This window comes from Cricetulus griseus, chromosome 6 (genome assembly GCF_003668045.3).
Source record: "Cricetulus griseus strain 17A/GY chromosome 6, alternate assembly CriGri-PICRH-1.0, whole genome shotgun sequence".
In the NCBI taxonomy this organism is placed as follows: domain Eukaryota; kingdom Metazoa; phylum Chordata; class Mammalia; order Rodentia; family Cricetidae; genus Cricetulus; species Cricetulus griseus.
The window spans coordinates 114,922,792-114,939,091 of NC_048599.1; the positions used below are offsets into that span (position 1 = coordinate 114,922,792).

Consider the following 16,300-nt stretch of genomic DNA (forward strand, 5'->3'; position numbering starts at 1 on the left):
ATTTTATGTTTTTCAGAAATAGCCAGACAAGCAGCACAAATAAAGCTTTTGAGAAAACTTCAAAAGCAGGAACAGGCTCGGGTTGCCAAAGAAGCTAAGAAACAACAAGGTAGGTGACTTACATGCATGGATTCGAAAGATGGGTCCTGAGAATTCATAGAGGCTGCCCTTCCTGTGTTTCTGTGATGGCAGACATGCTTTGGTTTCTCTTAACAGCAATAATGGCTGCTGAAGAGAAGCGGAAGCAGAAAGAACAGATGAAGATTATAAAGCAGCAGGTATGTTATGTGCTGGAATGGACTTCTAATGTGGATCTGCCTTCCATGTGAATCTGCGTGAACACGGGAACTGTTTCCTACTGGATTTCCTGCATGGCTGCTGTTATGTGTGAATGTCTGTCTGTTTATTAAGCTACCATCTTAAAACTTTTCTTTTTCATTTTTTTATATTTCAAGAGATACTCATTTTATATGAATGTTTGTCTACTTGTATGTATTTGTACTACATCTATGCCTGGTACCTATGGAGACCAGAAGAGGGCATTGGATCCTCCAAAGCTGGTGTTGCAGTTGGTTAAGAGCCACCATCTGGGTACTGGGAACTGAAGTAAAGTCCTCTGCAAAGGCAACCAGTGTTCTTAACTGCTGAGTCATCTTTCAAGACCTGCCCCCCCCCTCTCTCTCCCTCCCTCTCCCTCTCCCTCTCCTTCTCCCTCTCTCTCTCCCTCTCCCTCTCCCTCTCTCTTTCCCTCTCTGTCTCTGTCTCTATCTCTGTTTCTCTCTTTCTTTATTTAATGTGTGTTCTGATAGTGGAACTCAAGTACTCATGTTTGCAAGGCAAACTCTACTAACTGTGTGTGCATGCGTGTGTATGATCTCCACTCTCCTGAGTCCAACTAGTGTTGTTCATATATATGTACATGGGTATAGGGCTGACCTCTGGGATTTGGGCAACATATCAAGGGGACTCATCCCTGAAGAAAAACTGACTTTCCCTCTTAACTAGAGGTAAGACCTTGTGATCTCTTCCTTACCTATGGTAACATGTCAGCTGGTATGGTCTTGTAGTAAGTAAATATTGTTGAGTTAATGCTTGCGACATTTCTGTCATTTCCAATAGACACTATTTTGCAGCAGTCCTCTAGCCCTCGAGCTCTTACAGTTTTCCTGATCCCTCTTCCATGATGTCTCTGAGCCTTGAGTGGAGTCATTGTCTTGAGAGATGGGATCCTCCATCTGGGCACTAAACAGTCCCTTTTTTCTACAGTTTAACCAATTTTGGTTCTCTGTTACAGCCTCCTTCTAATACAAATAGAAAGTGTTTCTGAGGGTGAGAACTGCAGTTCTTTATTTAAGCATAAATATTTAGAAAGCAGTTACATACTATATCAATTTAGCAAAGTGGTAAAGAACAGCTAGTCTTTGAGAGGTGCCCTGTGGTACAGCAGTGACACTAATGTCTTGGAGGTAACTAACAAGTGACTCACTGGACTTAAGACCCATTTAGTAAGGGCAGCTCTGGTCTCGTACTATAAACCTAGCCAAGAACCTGTAGATGGAAAGATCATAGGCCGTAGAGGAAAACCTATAACTTCCCTCATTTTAAAAACCAAGTTCTTTTTCTTAAAGTTCTTTAAAAAATAAAATTTTATATAAGGCATTATGTATTTAATATTTATAAGTATCATAATATTCTTGTAGACTTTGTATTCAAGTTAGTACCCTGAGACTGTTTTCAAACTTTAAATTAGTGTATCAGTGGATAGAGGATATTGCTTGAACATCCAAGTTTTAATAAGGAAATTTGGCAGTTTAAAACATGCACAGTATAAGCCTCACCTGAGTTTAATCCTTTGAAGCCACATAGTAGAAGGAAAGAACCAACTTTACAAATGGTCATCTGACTGACAATGTGCCAATGTGCACCCCACACCTATGGTAATGCACACACAATAAATTTAATTAATGATAATTAAGTAAATAATGCATTACCCTATTTATTAAAAAACTAAATCTTGCTGTTTTAGATGACAGTTTGCCCTCATTGCTTCCGATTTTTTTGTTTTGTTTTTTTGTTTTGTTTTGTTTTTTGAGGCAGGGTTTCACTGTGGCATTGGAGGCTGTCCTGAAACTAGCTCTTGTAGACCAGGCTGGTCTCAAACTCATAGAGATCAGCCTCCTCTGCCTCCCGAGTGCTGGGATTAAAGGCGTGTGCCACCAACTCCCCGTGCCACCAACTCCCCGAGATACTGAATATTTTCAAAGAGTATTATTCACCATATCCAGAGTTCTCTCTTCTATTTATATTGCCCTTCTCCTTTCTACTTTTCAAATTAATTTTGGTAAAATTAAGTAATTAAGAAATAGAAAAATATTAATTGGTAAGATGTGTGAACTGTTTTCCATCTCCATATCTCCAACACCAAAACAAGGAAATGGGGAGAAAGTGTATTGTTTTAAATGAAATCACTTGTGTTACTATATAAATAGATGCTAACTAAATTGCTTGACTTTAATCCCAAGTGCTGGGATTAAAGGCATGTGTGATCCCAGTCCAGCTCTTAGGATATTTTTTAACACAAAATTTGACAAAAAATATCATCATAGTATTTTTTCATACATTTTTTTTAAAGATTTTATTTATTTATTATGTATACAGTCTTCTGCCCACATGCCAGCAGAGGGCACCAGATCTCGTTCAAGGTGGTTATGAGCCACCATGTGGTTGCTGGGAATTGAACTCAGGACCTCTGGAAGAACAGTCAGTGCTCTTAACTGCTGAGCCATCACTCCAGCCCTCATACTTTTTTTATACAGAGTTTTTATTGAATTTTTCTTGGCAATTTCTAACAGCAGTAGCCCCTCTCTCACACACACATTCTTTCTAATTTACCTCCTACCCCGATTACCCCAACTCTGTTCCCTGTAAGTCATTTTTCTACATTCATGTTTTTTGTTTTTATTTTATTTTGTTTTGAGTCCCCTGAGTTCAACCAGTATCATCTGTGATTCTGGGTTTGGAACTATCTGTTGGAACCTGGTGGATTTCTTAGTGGTTACACAGCTTACAACAATGACTGCCTCTTTCCCAGAATCCACAGCAGCCAGGAGTACAGTATGGAGAGGTCAGGCCCTGTGATCCTTTCCCTGATTCACAGCTGATTGCTGACCAATGCCATCTTGTGTGGGCACAATACAGGTAGCCACAGCTCTTGTGGGGTCATTACTGTACTGACTCTGCCATGTCCAGAAGACCACATTTTGCAAACCCCCAGCCCCATTCCCTCCTTGCCAGTCCTGGGGATAGAACCCAGGACTTTGAGGATGCTCCATAAACACTTAACAACTGTGGAGGCTTTGTGTCCACATTCACAAGAATCTTCAAGGCAATTTTACAGGCTGTGAAAGCATCACAGTGAAGTAGGGTGAGCATAGACAATAAGTCTAGTATGACTCTGTGAACTAAGTATTAGCATTACAGCAAAATATTTGCTGTATAAGAATTCAGTGCCTTCACTTACAAAAAGAATATAATTTCAACCACTCTTTGATGATAAACAAGATATTGTATATACAAGTAACCATCTTAGTAAATGGGTACATAATATTAAAATTTGTAAACACTTATAAGTGTTAATCTTCATGCTGATATTGTCTCCAAACATCTTTAGTGTATATATTTTTGGCAGTTAAGATAAAGATTTAAACTGAATATACTTAAGCCCAGATTATTTTAATTGAAGAGACTATATCTGCACATGAAAGAATGGTGGAATGCTTTGGCTAATTGTCAGTTATACCCTTAAGTCTTATGATTGACAAGAACAGAAATTTTTCATCAAGAATATGGTCCTCAGGGCTCAACTTCTAATATAAGTAAATAATTTAAAAATGGCTTCTTCAGTCCATTACTTTGAAATAACATAAAAATAAAGTGCTTGAGGTTTATTTTTGGTAAGCTGCAGATAATATTCAGTACCAAGAAAGGATCACCAGTAGCAAAGTCACAGAGTGACTTTGAAGAGAGTCTTCTGAAGTAGATCATTGATTCCTCAAATCTCTTGATTGTATTATACACCTCAATTATACAGAATGAAGACAAGTCACAGTAAAGCACAGACACTATCTCTGGAAACTGAAAAACAAACACAGTAGTGTTTGATATAGATAAAGTATGTTTGATATAGAAATTCTAAAACAAATCTAATTATAAGTAGGAAATGTCAGGCTTCTTGTTGTGGTTGTTGTTAGGAATTTATTCCTATCCAGGCCAGTTTGAAACTTTCTGAAAGACCATTTTAAAATAAAATTTCTTTACTGTAATTATAGCATATGAAGTTAACTTTAAAAATCAAAATGTATGTTCTTATCAATGCTAAATTATAAAATATAATCAAATTTAGATATTTTACATGTGAGTTATCTAACGAGTAATTTCCTGGATTATAAAGTCAAATTGTCATAAAATCTTGCGTGTTTATTCTTGTGGTTGAAAGCATTGTTCATAGCATGTTGTCAACTTGTGAAATAAATTTTAGAATCGAAGAATATTTTTAATGATGACCTGATAGCTGTGTAATGACTATATAGTTATGATTTTAAAGTATTTAAATTTATGACAAGCTGACAAAGTCATGCATATAAATTATTTTATAGAAATATTGTTCTTTGTTCAAGTTCATTCAGTAAGTAATAGCAATCTATCAGTTGCTTTATGTATTTCTGTTTCCTGTTTTATTTGTACTTGAAGTTACTTATAAAAACTGCCTGTCTGGATGTATAACTTTAATCAGCTTTGTTATCTCATCTGTATGTTCGTTTAACAGTTATAGTTTACAATTATGAGAAAATTTCTAAATTCATATGAATATAAATCACTTTACAACAGGTAATTGAATTTCAGGTAACTGAATTTCAGATCCAGCAGGGATAGCACTTGATAATTTGGTATTCATGTCTTAAATTATCTGACTCCAGTTAAAACTTTTCACCTAAATAATAATTTCATTATCTCAAATTTTCGTAATGTTTCTTTTCTACAGGAAAAAATTAAAAGAATACAGCAAATCAGAATGGAAAAAGAACTCCGAGCTCAGCAAATTCTTGAGGTAGAATTTTTAATTTAGTATAATTAAGATAAATACTCCTAAAGTGCAAGAACATTTAAAATGCTTTATTGTTCCCACATTTATTCAAATGAGTATGTCCACTAGAAAGTCTCTTCAGAAATGTATAGATTGAGGCATTCTTTGAACCTTTTTAGCAAGTTCATCCATCCTAGTGGTAAATGCCAGAAAGGAAAATAAAAACAAATAGCAAAAAACAAAAAGACAAGAAAGGGAAGAGAGCAGCCAGTAGGTTTATCATGGTGCTTACCTTTAGAAAAGCCCTTAAGGCAGCATATAGTTAGACATTCTCTTTTCAGTTAGAAACCAGTGTTTATAAACAGAAACTCTTAAGTGCATAAAATGATATTACTAACAGGTTCCTAGTGTACCTCCCTTCCCTGCAAGCGGCCTAGAGTTAGGGATGCAGGGTGTGTTAGCATCAAATTAGTAGGTAGTAATCCGCAGGAGGAAATACTGAAGAAGTGGGGTTAGCACATACAGGACTCAACTCCAGCAAGAGTGTGAAACTTTTTATGTAAACAGCAGTTTTCAACACCGTGTGCCACCTTACATTGTGAGATGATAAATGATCTTAGAAAGAATTACCCCATCATCAAGACAAGGGCAAATTATGTTTCATGTCCTGTATTTCCTTCAAATATAGTGAAAATATACTTTTTTTTTTTTTTTTTTTTTTTTTTTGAGACAGGGTTTCTCTTTGTAGCTGGGGCTGTCCTAGAATTAGTTCTGTAGACCAGGCTGTCTTTGCCTCCCAAATTGTCAGGATTAAATGCATGTGCCAACACTGCCCAGCAAAAATAAATGTTTAATACTTGCAATTTTTTTTCTTTTTTTTTATGGAAGGGGGCCCTGGGATCTGGAAGGCAAGGTGGTTTTGGACAGGGGTCAGTTACAAGTGGTTAATCTGACTCCAGGAACCTGGAGTTTCTTGGTGGTGAAATTTTTTTTATCATTTTTTTATTTGAATTACAAACAAGATTGTTTTACATGATAATCCCAGTTCCCTTCCCCCTCCCTTCCTCCCCTACCACACCCCAACTAAAACCCTACCTATCACATATCTTCCATTCTACACCTGACTCAACCTTTCTGCTCCCTCATGACCTCTACATCCTTCCTCTTCTTCCCTTCTCACTCTCGTAGCTCCCTCCCCCCTCTTCCCAAGCTCTCAATTTGCTCAGGGGATCGTGACCCTTTCCCCTTCTCCAGGGGACAAAGTTTGTCTCTTTTATAAAGGGTCCTTCTTGTTTACTAGTTTCTCTGGCAGTGTGGATTGTAGGCTGGTAATCCCTTACTCTATGTCTAAAATCCACATATGAGTGAGTACATACCATGTTTGTCTTTTAATACTTGCAATTCTTTTACCCTTAGCTGTTCATGACCTGTTGCTTTATGGAACACTGTGTAGCCTGAGGTACACAGAGACTTGGGCATTTTTGTATTATAGTTGTTTTCTCATAGGACTATACACATATTCCCTCACCCAGTTAAAGTTAATTTTACACCTCCCAAATTCAAAGCGTTTCTTTTCAAAAACAAATGACCAATAACTAGCAGATAGCATGCAGCTAACAGATGGTAAGTAACTTCAGGTGGTATACTGTGCTGCTGGTTGTCAGAGCACAGGCTCTGTCCTGGTCAACAACAAACACTGAATCAAGACCCAATGTACAGAGGTAGTAAAAATCAGATTTACTAAATAATGTCCACAGCCAAATAATGAATTTCCTTATCTAAAACATCAAGGATTAAAGGAAATTCTAAAAAGTAGATATGTATTTTAAATGTTACTGATCAAATTTTTAAGTTCTTTTTATCCATTAATATTAATTCTTTCTAGAATTTTTTCAGAAAGTAAATTTTCTTTTCAAATCCTCCAAAATGTAATACATGACAGACTTTTTTAAGTGTCAAGATAAAATAATGTTATTTCAGAAGTTTATCGAAGAAAATGTCATGATTTTTTTTAAAAGTGGTGCATATATATATATATATATATATATATATTATATATATTAGCACTGATTTACAGATTGAAAAGAATGTGATGTGAGGCGGGGATATTTGTAATTGTCTGCATATGTGTTACATGATTGTTTTGTACCTTGTGAGGCATGTAGCTTCGAGTCTGAGGTTATTTGCAAGTCCTAGCGGTGCTGTTGCATGACTTGAGACCTGTTTTGCATGCACAGGCTAAAAAGAAAAAGAAGGAAGAAGCGGCAAATGCCAAATTATTGGAGGCCGAGAAACGAACAAAGGTTAGTTTAGCTGAGAATCAAGAGTTTTTATTTCCAAAAATAAAAACTTAATTTACATAACTCTGATCATGAAAAAAATAGTTTTTCTCAAAACTACTATTGTAAAATATGTGTGTAAATGTGTGCTTTTATTTTTATGTATATTTTGTATGTTTTTTTATTTCTTACTGTAGGTTTTATGTGCTTTTTGGTATATGTAAATGGAAGAAATGCAAACTATTGCATGGCATCTGGATTTAAGTTTTGCTTGATAAAAATGACCACCCAGACTAGCTTATGTGTCATTTATGTCTATGCTTCAAACCATGCCCCAAACCCATGTCCCCTCATAACTCTCTCTTTGTTAGTGTCCAGTAAGTGTTCTATTTACTTAAAAACAAAGTACATAATCCTAGGCATTGTAATACATACCTGTCATGCTTACAGTCAGGAGGCAGACTTAGGCTTGGAAGCCAAGCCCAGTGCCATAGCAGTACCCTGTCTACAAGCAAACAACAAGTAAATAAGCAGGAAGAACCAGACAGAAACAACACTGTTAACTGTCATTACATAATAATAAAATCAGTCCATTGTATTACTGTAGCAAAATTGTGGAGGTGTTTTGACCACAATTCCCTGGCATGAAGCACAGAGAGATGTTCTATTCATTCTATTGCTTCTCTACTAAGCTCTTCCCTTCCCCTGAATTCTGAATGGCGGCAGCTGAATGAACCTGCTGGAGCTCTAGTTGGCAACATAGCTCTACCAAATAGAGCCATGAGAATGCTTTGCTGTTTGCTCATTGGTTTTTGTTTGGGGGCACCTTGGGAGTGCTTGGAATGAGTCAGAGTTACTCAACTGAGCAAAGCACTGCTTCTAAGTTCAACCCTAGCTCTAGTTTGCAGTCTTTTCAACATACACTCCTTTAGTTTGTTCTCTAGAATAAAGAATAGTATTAATTCTTCCATATTCCTTTATGTTTACCCTTAATGTTAATTTCACTTAGATTTTACCTTGCTGAACAATTTTCTATAGGTACCAAACTTATATAATTGTTTTTGCAGTTGTTGGTAATGTGAAGTGCTGGTGGACACGGACCACACGCACGCACACAGAGAATATTTGGGACTTTATGTTTAGATTGGGGAAGGGCTTTAATAAGCTGGTTTTGAGACTTGAATTATAAATTATTGAGTAATGTTAACATACATGTACTGTTTTTAATATGCCATATTTGACGATCTATTTAGCCAGTTGAATGAATTTGCCATTCAAGTATGTTTTTTAGTTAGCCATTGAATTTAAGTTGTAATGACTACCCCGAAAACATCCTCGCTACTGATTATGCCCATACAGTTTGTGTTAGCTAGCCTTATCAAGGTAAGCAAGATTGAATAGTGAACATTTTCTGTGGTTAAAGCTATTAGAAGGCTAAAAATTTATCAGAAAATGCAATTTGTATTATTTCATGTGCTCTAAATCTCTAGTTTCTTGTTTTTAAGGAAAAGGAGCTGAGAAGACAGCAGGCCGTCCTTCTGAAGCACCAGGTCTGTATACACAGAACCACAGCTGTGGAAAGTACTTTATCATTGTGCTTACCTATTTGGGGGGCGGGAATCTTCAAAATACATTCTTTAAAATTTCTTGTTAATTCTTGCTTAGGTTTTCCCCTTGTCTTACAGTTTATTGCCTTGCTTTGGTATTGGTGTCTTTGGGGGGTTAAAATTGGTTTTATGACTCTGTGATTTCTGTTTCATAATGTTGTGCCAACTCTTTCTACCAGGAGTTGGAGAGGCATAGACTAGATATGGTATGGGTATGTTTATTTTTGTACATCTAACACCGCATTGTGATTTGGTTGTGATATGGTTGTCATAGCAATGCATAAAGTGTAGCACTGGCTGCTGTCATATTACATACTGCTGCATGGCTTTACAGCACAGTGCATTGCATACATCTGCTTGTCTGTCTTTAAAGAAGTGTGATACATCTCCAAGATTTTTCATTGAATTGCATAAAACTTCTCTCTAAAAATGTACATTACTGATGTCATAGGGAAAGTTGACTCATTATATATTTAGATACAATTATGACCCATATTCTCCCATCCTTGTAGATGCAAAACTGCCATTAAGTACAATGGGAATTTTGAATTTGCTTGATGAGAGAATATGAAATATAATCTGGTATTACAGTTAAATTTAAATATATTAAAAACCAAAATGTTGATTAAAATTAATAATATGCGATTTTTACATTAAAAATAGCTACCAAATTAAGGTATTGCTTACCTTATTCCTATACTGGGCATTTTAGATTACTCTTATTTGCCCATGGTACAGCTTTTATGCCTTTAAATAGTGCATCAAGCATCAGACATCAGTAAATAGGAATATCACATTTCATTGGTATATGTGTATGAACCATGACTAGTTTAACTTTTAATTGGTATAAACATTTTTAAAAAAATCTTTCTAATTTATTGGTGGACTATTGGATTTAAAAATGATTTTGTACTTGAAATTAACTTAAATCAATTCTAAAACCACGATGTAAAAGTGATTATGGATTAATTTCTGCCTGATCTTAAATTTTAAGAACAATATAACCTTGTAAAATTGGCTATAGTATTTTGTGGTTTTTCTAATAGCAGATGTAAGGTAACTGACCTGTTCCAGCCAACCATTATGCTTTTTGTTCTGGCAGCTTTTGAAGGAGCATCACAGCTGACCATAAGTAAACCTTGTATGCTCTGTTTACACTGTCTCCATGCTCATTGCTTCACCTTTTTGCTGTTGATTGCTCTTGTATTTGCTTTCTAAACCTGAACTAAAACATGCACAGAATGGCCATTCTTGTCTTATATTTAGTATTTACTGTGACCTGTCTATAAATGCTAAACATGCTATATTGAGTTGTTGTTGTTGTTGTTGTTTTGTTGTTGTTGTTGTTGTTTTCCATTTGAAAACCAAACAGTTTACTGTGGTTGAGTTGTTCTTTTAATTTCGTCTGGCCTAACAGGAACGGGAACGAAGGCGACAGCATATGATGCTTATGAAAGCTATGGAAGCTCGTAAAAAAGCAGAAGTAAGTATGTATTTCTAGAATACTACCTTAGAAATTACAGGCTTGTTTTCCTGAAACAGTAGCTAGTGTGTTTTTTTCTAGAGTACAGGTTTGTCATGATTTTTAGTGTGTTTAATGTCATGGATTCGCTAGCTGTAGCTCTTTATTACTGTAACCACAATGTCACAAAACTAATGTTATGGCTTGTGTAGAGGTCCCAAGCACCTTCATTCAAATACTAAGCACACCAACCACAAACTTCTTAAGCATGTTCTGTGTATGAAGTTAAACATACCAGGTGTGTCTAGAGATTGAACCCAGGTCCTCTGGAAGAGAAGCCAGTGCTCTCAACCCATAAACCATCCCTAGATGATGCCTGTGAAAAGGATGTTTAGCATCTCCTTGTGCTAGACAGAGCCAACACAGAAGAAAGGAAATAATGCCATAATTGGGGATATAAAATAGTTTGACATAGAATTTGAAAGTGAGAGATGAGGTTCAAAAGGAAGGGAATTCAGAAGTTAGGACTAAGACCTTATTTTACAAGAAAATAAAAAGGCCAAAGATGCATTGGATGTCTTTTCTTGCAGTTAGTGTATAAAGTTTATGGAATTGTATGATAGGATCCTTTGAAAGTTCTGATTTTTAAAAATCTTTTGTGCATATGTACATGCTAACATGCAGAGGTCAAAGGACAAGCCTTAGAGGTTGATCCATGTCCCACACACAAGTCTTGTGATGGGGTTTTTTTTGCTTTTAGTTGTTTTGGGGTATTTTTCTATTGCATATGCCAGCCCATAAGCTGCTAGGGGTTCTTCTGTCTCTGCTTCTCATCTTCCAGTAGGAGTGCTAAGGTTATAGGTGCACATGATAGTATGTCTAACTTCACAAGTGCTTTTCTCACTAAGCCAACTCCCTAACCTTCAGCGGTTATATCTCCTCGGAATGAATGAGATTTGTATTTGGTATGTGACATTAAAATAGTGATAGTAATAATAGAAAATTTCTTCTTTTTTCTGACAGTTTTATTCCCTGCATCAAAGATGGTCATTTCTATATAGACATTACCAAAACACTGCAATTACCTCCAACATTGTTGTTTTAGATTGTCTCTCTTGTTTATGATGATAACTAATATTTCATCACAGGTGCTCATGAGACTGAGCAATTGACTTTGAAAGAGCTGTTTCTACAAGAAAGGTCCACTTCTTCATCTCCTTCTTTTGTTTTGTTTTGTTTTCGAGACAGGGTTTCTCTGTGTAGCCCTGGCTCTCCTGAAACTCACTCTGTAGGCCGGCTGGCCCGAACTCACCAAGATCTGCCTGCCTCTGCTCAAGATTTTCACACTCCTGTTAAAAATTTGGGACTAACCTAGACTTTTTAATGATGTGCACAACAGCAATTACTAATATAGCAACTAAGAATACACTTCACTCCGGGCAGTGGTGGTGCACGCCTTTAATCCCAGCACTTGGGAGGCAGAGGCAGGTGGATCTCTGTGAGTTCGAGACCAGCCTGGTCTACAAGAGCTAGTTCCAGGACAGCCTCCAAAGCCACAGGGAAACCCTGTCTCAAAAAAAAAAAAAAAAAAAAAAAAAAAAAAAAAAAAAAAACAAGAATACACTTCACACAAACTTGCAAATTATTATTAACAAAAAAAGGCGTATGCTACCTACCATATCCCAGCTTTTGGTACTCTTCTTAAGGTAAACTTCCTGTCCCATCTAGCAACCACACATATATCTGTGTTGATACCAGTTATCTCAGTTTTATAGATTTCTTGTTCCCCTTGTGCCTTGAGTAACAATGATTTTCATCCAAAGGATCAAACAAATTTTGAATAATAGAAGTCTACACTGCATCTAATATTGAGTGTATATAATCCTAAGATTTAAAAGTTTTTGGTTATATAGTAAAGATATATAATGTGATTGTCAACTGTAAGATTATTTTAAAATCCAGTAGCTGACAGTGTTGAAGAAATAGTGCAGTAGTTTAGAATGTGTAATACTCTTGCAGAGGACCCAGGTTCAATTCCCGGGACCCATGTCAGGCAGCTCATAAATGCCCACAACTCAGCTCCAGGGGATCTGAAGCCTCAGTGAGCAGTGTGCTCACACATGCAGGGCCACACACAGTCCTGCACATAGCACATACAGAAATTCAAAAGTCAGAATGTTAAAGTAAGTCTTCATTTCTACACAATTCTAAACTTATTCCTAGTCTTCTTAAAGATGATTTTATTCATTGAAATATAATAATTTGATGGCTTTGGAGATATATCTATTAGAGTGTTTTCAAATACTTGTTGAGATTAAGCAGAGGTGTGCATTATTTTCTCTTTAAGGAAAAAGAACGATTGAAACAAGAGAAACGCGATGAGAAAAGATTGAATAAGGAACGCAAACTAGAGCAGCGGAGATTGGAATTAGAAATGGCAAAGGAACTAAAGAAGCCCAATGAAGACATGTGCTTAGCAGACCAAAAGGTGATTATCCCGCCTCAGCCATTTCACTGACAAACCTCATTTCTCCAGTTTTCTCACCAGATTGCTTGTCCGAACTACCACAAGTTTCCAAGCCCAAGTTAGTTTTGCTTGGATTGTCAGCTGTCCTTATGGTGGTCCTTGCATCACTACAGACCTTTCAGTTTTCCTAGGTAACACCACAGAAATCTACCAAGAAAAATCAGAGACGCAGATGCATCTTGCTGGCTCTCTTGTAGTATCCAGTGATTGAGGCACAGAAAGTCTTGACATCTCTTCACACCTCATAGATATTTAAGTAAATTAGATTTACTGTGAGTTCCTCCAGCATGTTAGCCAAATTTTACTAAATGTGTCCCCTACATGCCTGACCCTGTGCTGGGTGCCTATATGAATTCTTTGAATTATATGTTTTGATGGAGTCCTCCATAAAGTCCCATGGCTCTAGTATAGATTTGTCTCCATTTATTGATGAAAAAACTGAGACAATAGAAGAGACTTGCCCTTAACAAATAACTGATAAACAGCTGTATATTGAAGACAGTTTGTCCGCTGTTAGAGGCCGTGCTCTTTATTATCTTGAAGTCCATGAAATTGCATCCAGTCACAGTACACAAGAGTAGCTATTCGGAAAGATCAGAATTACCTTGGAAACAACATGGTGTGCTGGATTTTGGAGGAGAAATAAGTATAATTTTGAATACAGCTAAGAACATGGTGCTTGTAGAAAGTGATATCAGTAATGCATACAGTTTCTCTAACTACCCCATAATATATCACCGTGCGTGGTTTCTGACAGCTGTATGTGTCTGCCATGTCCATCTGTTGTGTACTATTGACCTGGTTTGTACAGCCCCCTCCAGTAGTGTGCTTAACACAAACATTTAGTTCTCAGTAGGTGTTGCATTATATTAACATTCAATTTGTTTTCCTTAGCATAACTGTTTTATGATAAAAATTAATGTATACTTACCAGTTTTACTTGTTTGGACCTTTACATTTTCCTAAGCAGAATGAGTTTTCCCTGTAAGGTAGCTAACACATTTGACAAACTTTTTAAATTCTAAATGGACCTTTTTTATTATTGTGCATTTTTTTATCCCCTTTCCAGACAGGGTTTCTGTGTGTAACAGTCCTGGCTATCTTGGAACTCACTCTTTAGACCAGGCTGGCCTAGAACTCACAAAAATCCACCCATCTCTGCCTCCCAAGTGCTGGGATTAAAGGTGTGCACCACCACTACGCGGCTATCTTGCATCTTTTATTTGCACTTAAATCATATGCAGGTTGTCAAATGTGTATTTATTTTAAGCCATATTTTTTTAGCTTTGTTTTATAGGCTTTTAGAATTATGTAAAAGTGTGTGTATCTGATATGGTTCAGGAAAAATGAAGACTCAAAATTAACTGGCTTTCAAATAGAGCATTAGCTATTATTCATAGTTCAGTGTTTTCAAGCAATGTTAAAAAAATTTTTTATTCTAGCCGGGCGTTGGTGGCACACACCTTTAATCCCAGCACTCAGAAGGCAGAGGCATGTGGATCTCTGTGAGTTTGAGGCCAGCCTGGTCTCCAGAGCGAGTGCCAGGATAGGCTCCAAAACTACATAGAGAAACCCTGTCTCGAAACCCCCCCCCCCAAAAAAAAAAATTCTTCAGTGAGTTACCTAAGTGCAGAGCAAAGGACTTATTTAGATAATATTTATAAATCACTTTTTCATATAAAATTTAAATTACTATTTAAAGAAATCATACATGGGCAAAATATTCCTAACATAGATTATCTATTAACTGAATTTTTAATGTCTGAATTAAACTTAATGTAGCTTAATAAAGTGTGTGTGTGTATTTGAGAAGTGGCAAAGAGAATGATGCTTCAGTTAACACAGGGAAACCTAAAGCCCTAACCAGACTCCTGAGTTCCGAAAATGTGGACCCATTGACATATTTCAGCCATTAGCTGTTGTTGGTACCACTCTTCCCAACCAGAATGCCCAGGGTGCACACTCACAACAGTTCTGAGCAACCATTGAACAGTTTGGATTTCAGCTTCTGTATCATTAGAACTCAGTGCATATCTTATTAATTACATAGTGGTACAGTACTTTTGAAATGCTTATTTGTTTTGTTGTTCTTGGTTTGTTTGTTTTTGGTCGCTTGATTGCTTTGGTGTGATTTTTTGAGAAAGGATCTTGTGTAGCTCAGGCTGGTGTTGAATTCATTGTATGCCAAGGTTGGCCTTGAAGTACCTCACCTATTTATTGAGTGCTGGGATTTTAGGCATGTACCAAAAAATGTGGCTGATATGAGTGCCTGGGTTATTTAATTTTGCTCTCAAGTTATATAACCTTATTTTATCAATACATAAGAACATTTAAATTCATGTTTCTGTTGTCAGAAATGTGAATTCCTATTGAGCTCAACCCAGATTTACAGGTTGCTTTCAAACCACTTTACTTAGTACCATGGGAACTGCAGAAATGTCCACAGGAAATCTGCCCTCCAGACAAGAGAAAGAAATATAGCAGCTTAAGTTACTTTAGATGATAGAAAAAGCATGATTTGGGGGATTGGAGAGATGACTCAGTCAGTGAAGGGCCTGCCACACAAGCATCAGAACCTGAATGTGCATCCCCAATACCCACATAACAAGCTAGGCACAGGTGTGTCCATGTGTGTCTGTAAATCCAGAACCAGAACAGAGGGGGAAGACAATTCCTGGTCAGCCTGTCTAGAGATGCCAAATTGATGATCCCTGAGGGGCTTGGCAAGAGACACTGTTTTAAAAAATAAAGTGCTTGATTAAATGGGGGCCAAGGGATGGCTGATAGCATTGCTTGATGAGTACAGTGTTTGCTATTCAACCCTGATGACTTGAATTTGACACTTCAGAACCCATATGGTAGAAGGAGAAAATCTACTCCTACAGGTTGTTCCCTGACTTCCACAGGCACACTGTTGTATGCACATACCTGCATGCCTACAACACAAACACATATATAAATAAATAATAAATGCTTACATGTAAATATATACATAACTCTGTATACACAAAGAAAGTCCCAATTTAACTCTTAAAGGTATTTTAATTTTCCTTGTGTTTTGTTTGCAGCCCTTGCCAGAGTGGCCTCGAATCCCAGGACTTGTCCTCTCTGGAACTACATTTTCAGACTGTCTCATGGTGGTGCAGTTCTTACGAAACTTTGGTAAAGTTTTGGGCTTTGATGTGAATATTGATGTTCCCAACCTCAGTGTCCTTCAAGAGGGATTGCTAAATGTAGGGGACAGCATGGGTGAAGTACAAGACTTGCTTGTGAGACTCCTCTCAGCTGCTGTGTGTGATCCTGGTCTAATTACAGGATACAAGGTAAAAAAACCCAAAATCT

General features: G+C 36.8%; 1 protein-coding gene across 11 annotated transcripts in view; it reads left to right on the plus strand.

Moving 5' to 3' along the window:
• Baz2b (bromodomain adjacent to zinc finger domain 2B) overlaps positions 1-16,300 on the plus strand; it is a 215,705-nt gene that overhangs the window by 170,399 nt on the left and 29,006 nt on the right. For 7 of the 11 annotated variants that reach the window (XM_027420349.1, XM_027420355.1, XM_027420354.1 and 4 more), the window contains 9 exons: positions 17-109; positions 217-278; positions 5,042-5,107; positions 7,321-7,386; positions 8,868-8,912; positions 9,149-9,181; positions 10,387-10,452; positions 12,779-12,919; positions 16,027-16,281. In XM_027420349.1, coding sequence (XP_027276150.1) covers positions 17-109; positions 217-278; positions 5,042-5,107; positions 7,321-7,386; positions 8,868-8,912; positions 9,149-9,181; positions 10,387-10,452; positions 12,779-12,919; positions 16,027-16,281 — 827 coding nt within the window. The remainder of the gene's footprint in view (positions 1-16; positions 110-216; positions 279-5,041; positions 5,108-7,320; positions 7,387-8,867; positions 8,913-9,148; positions 9,182-10,386; positions 10,453-12,778; positions 12,920-16,026; positions 16,282-16,300) is intronic. The other 4 variants (XM_027420352.1, XM_027420356.1, XM_027420353.1 and 1 more) reach the window with 2 other exon arrangements.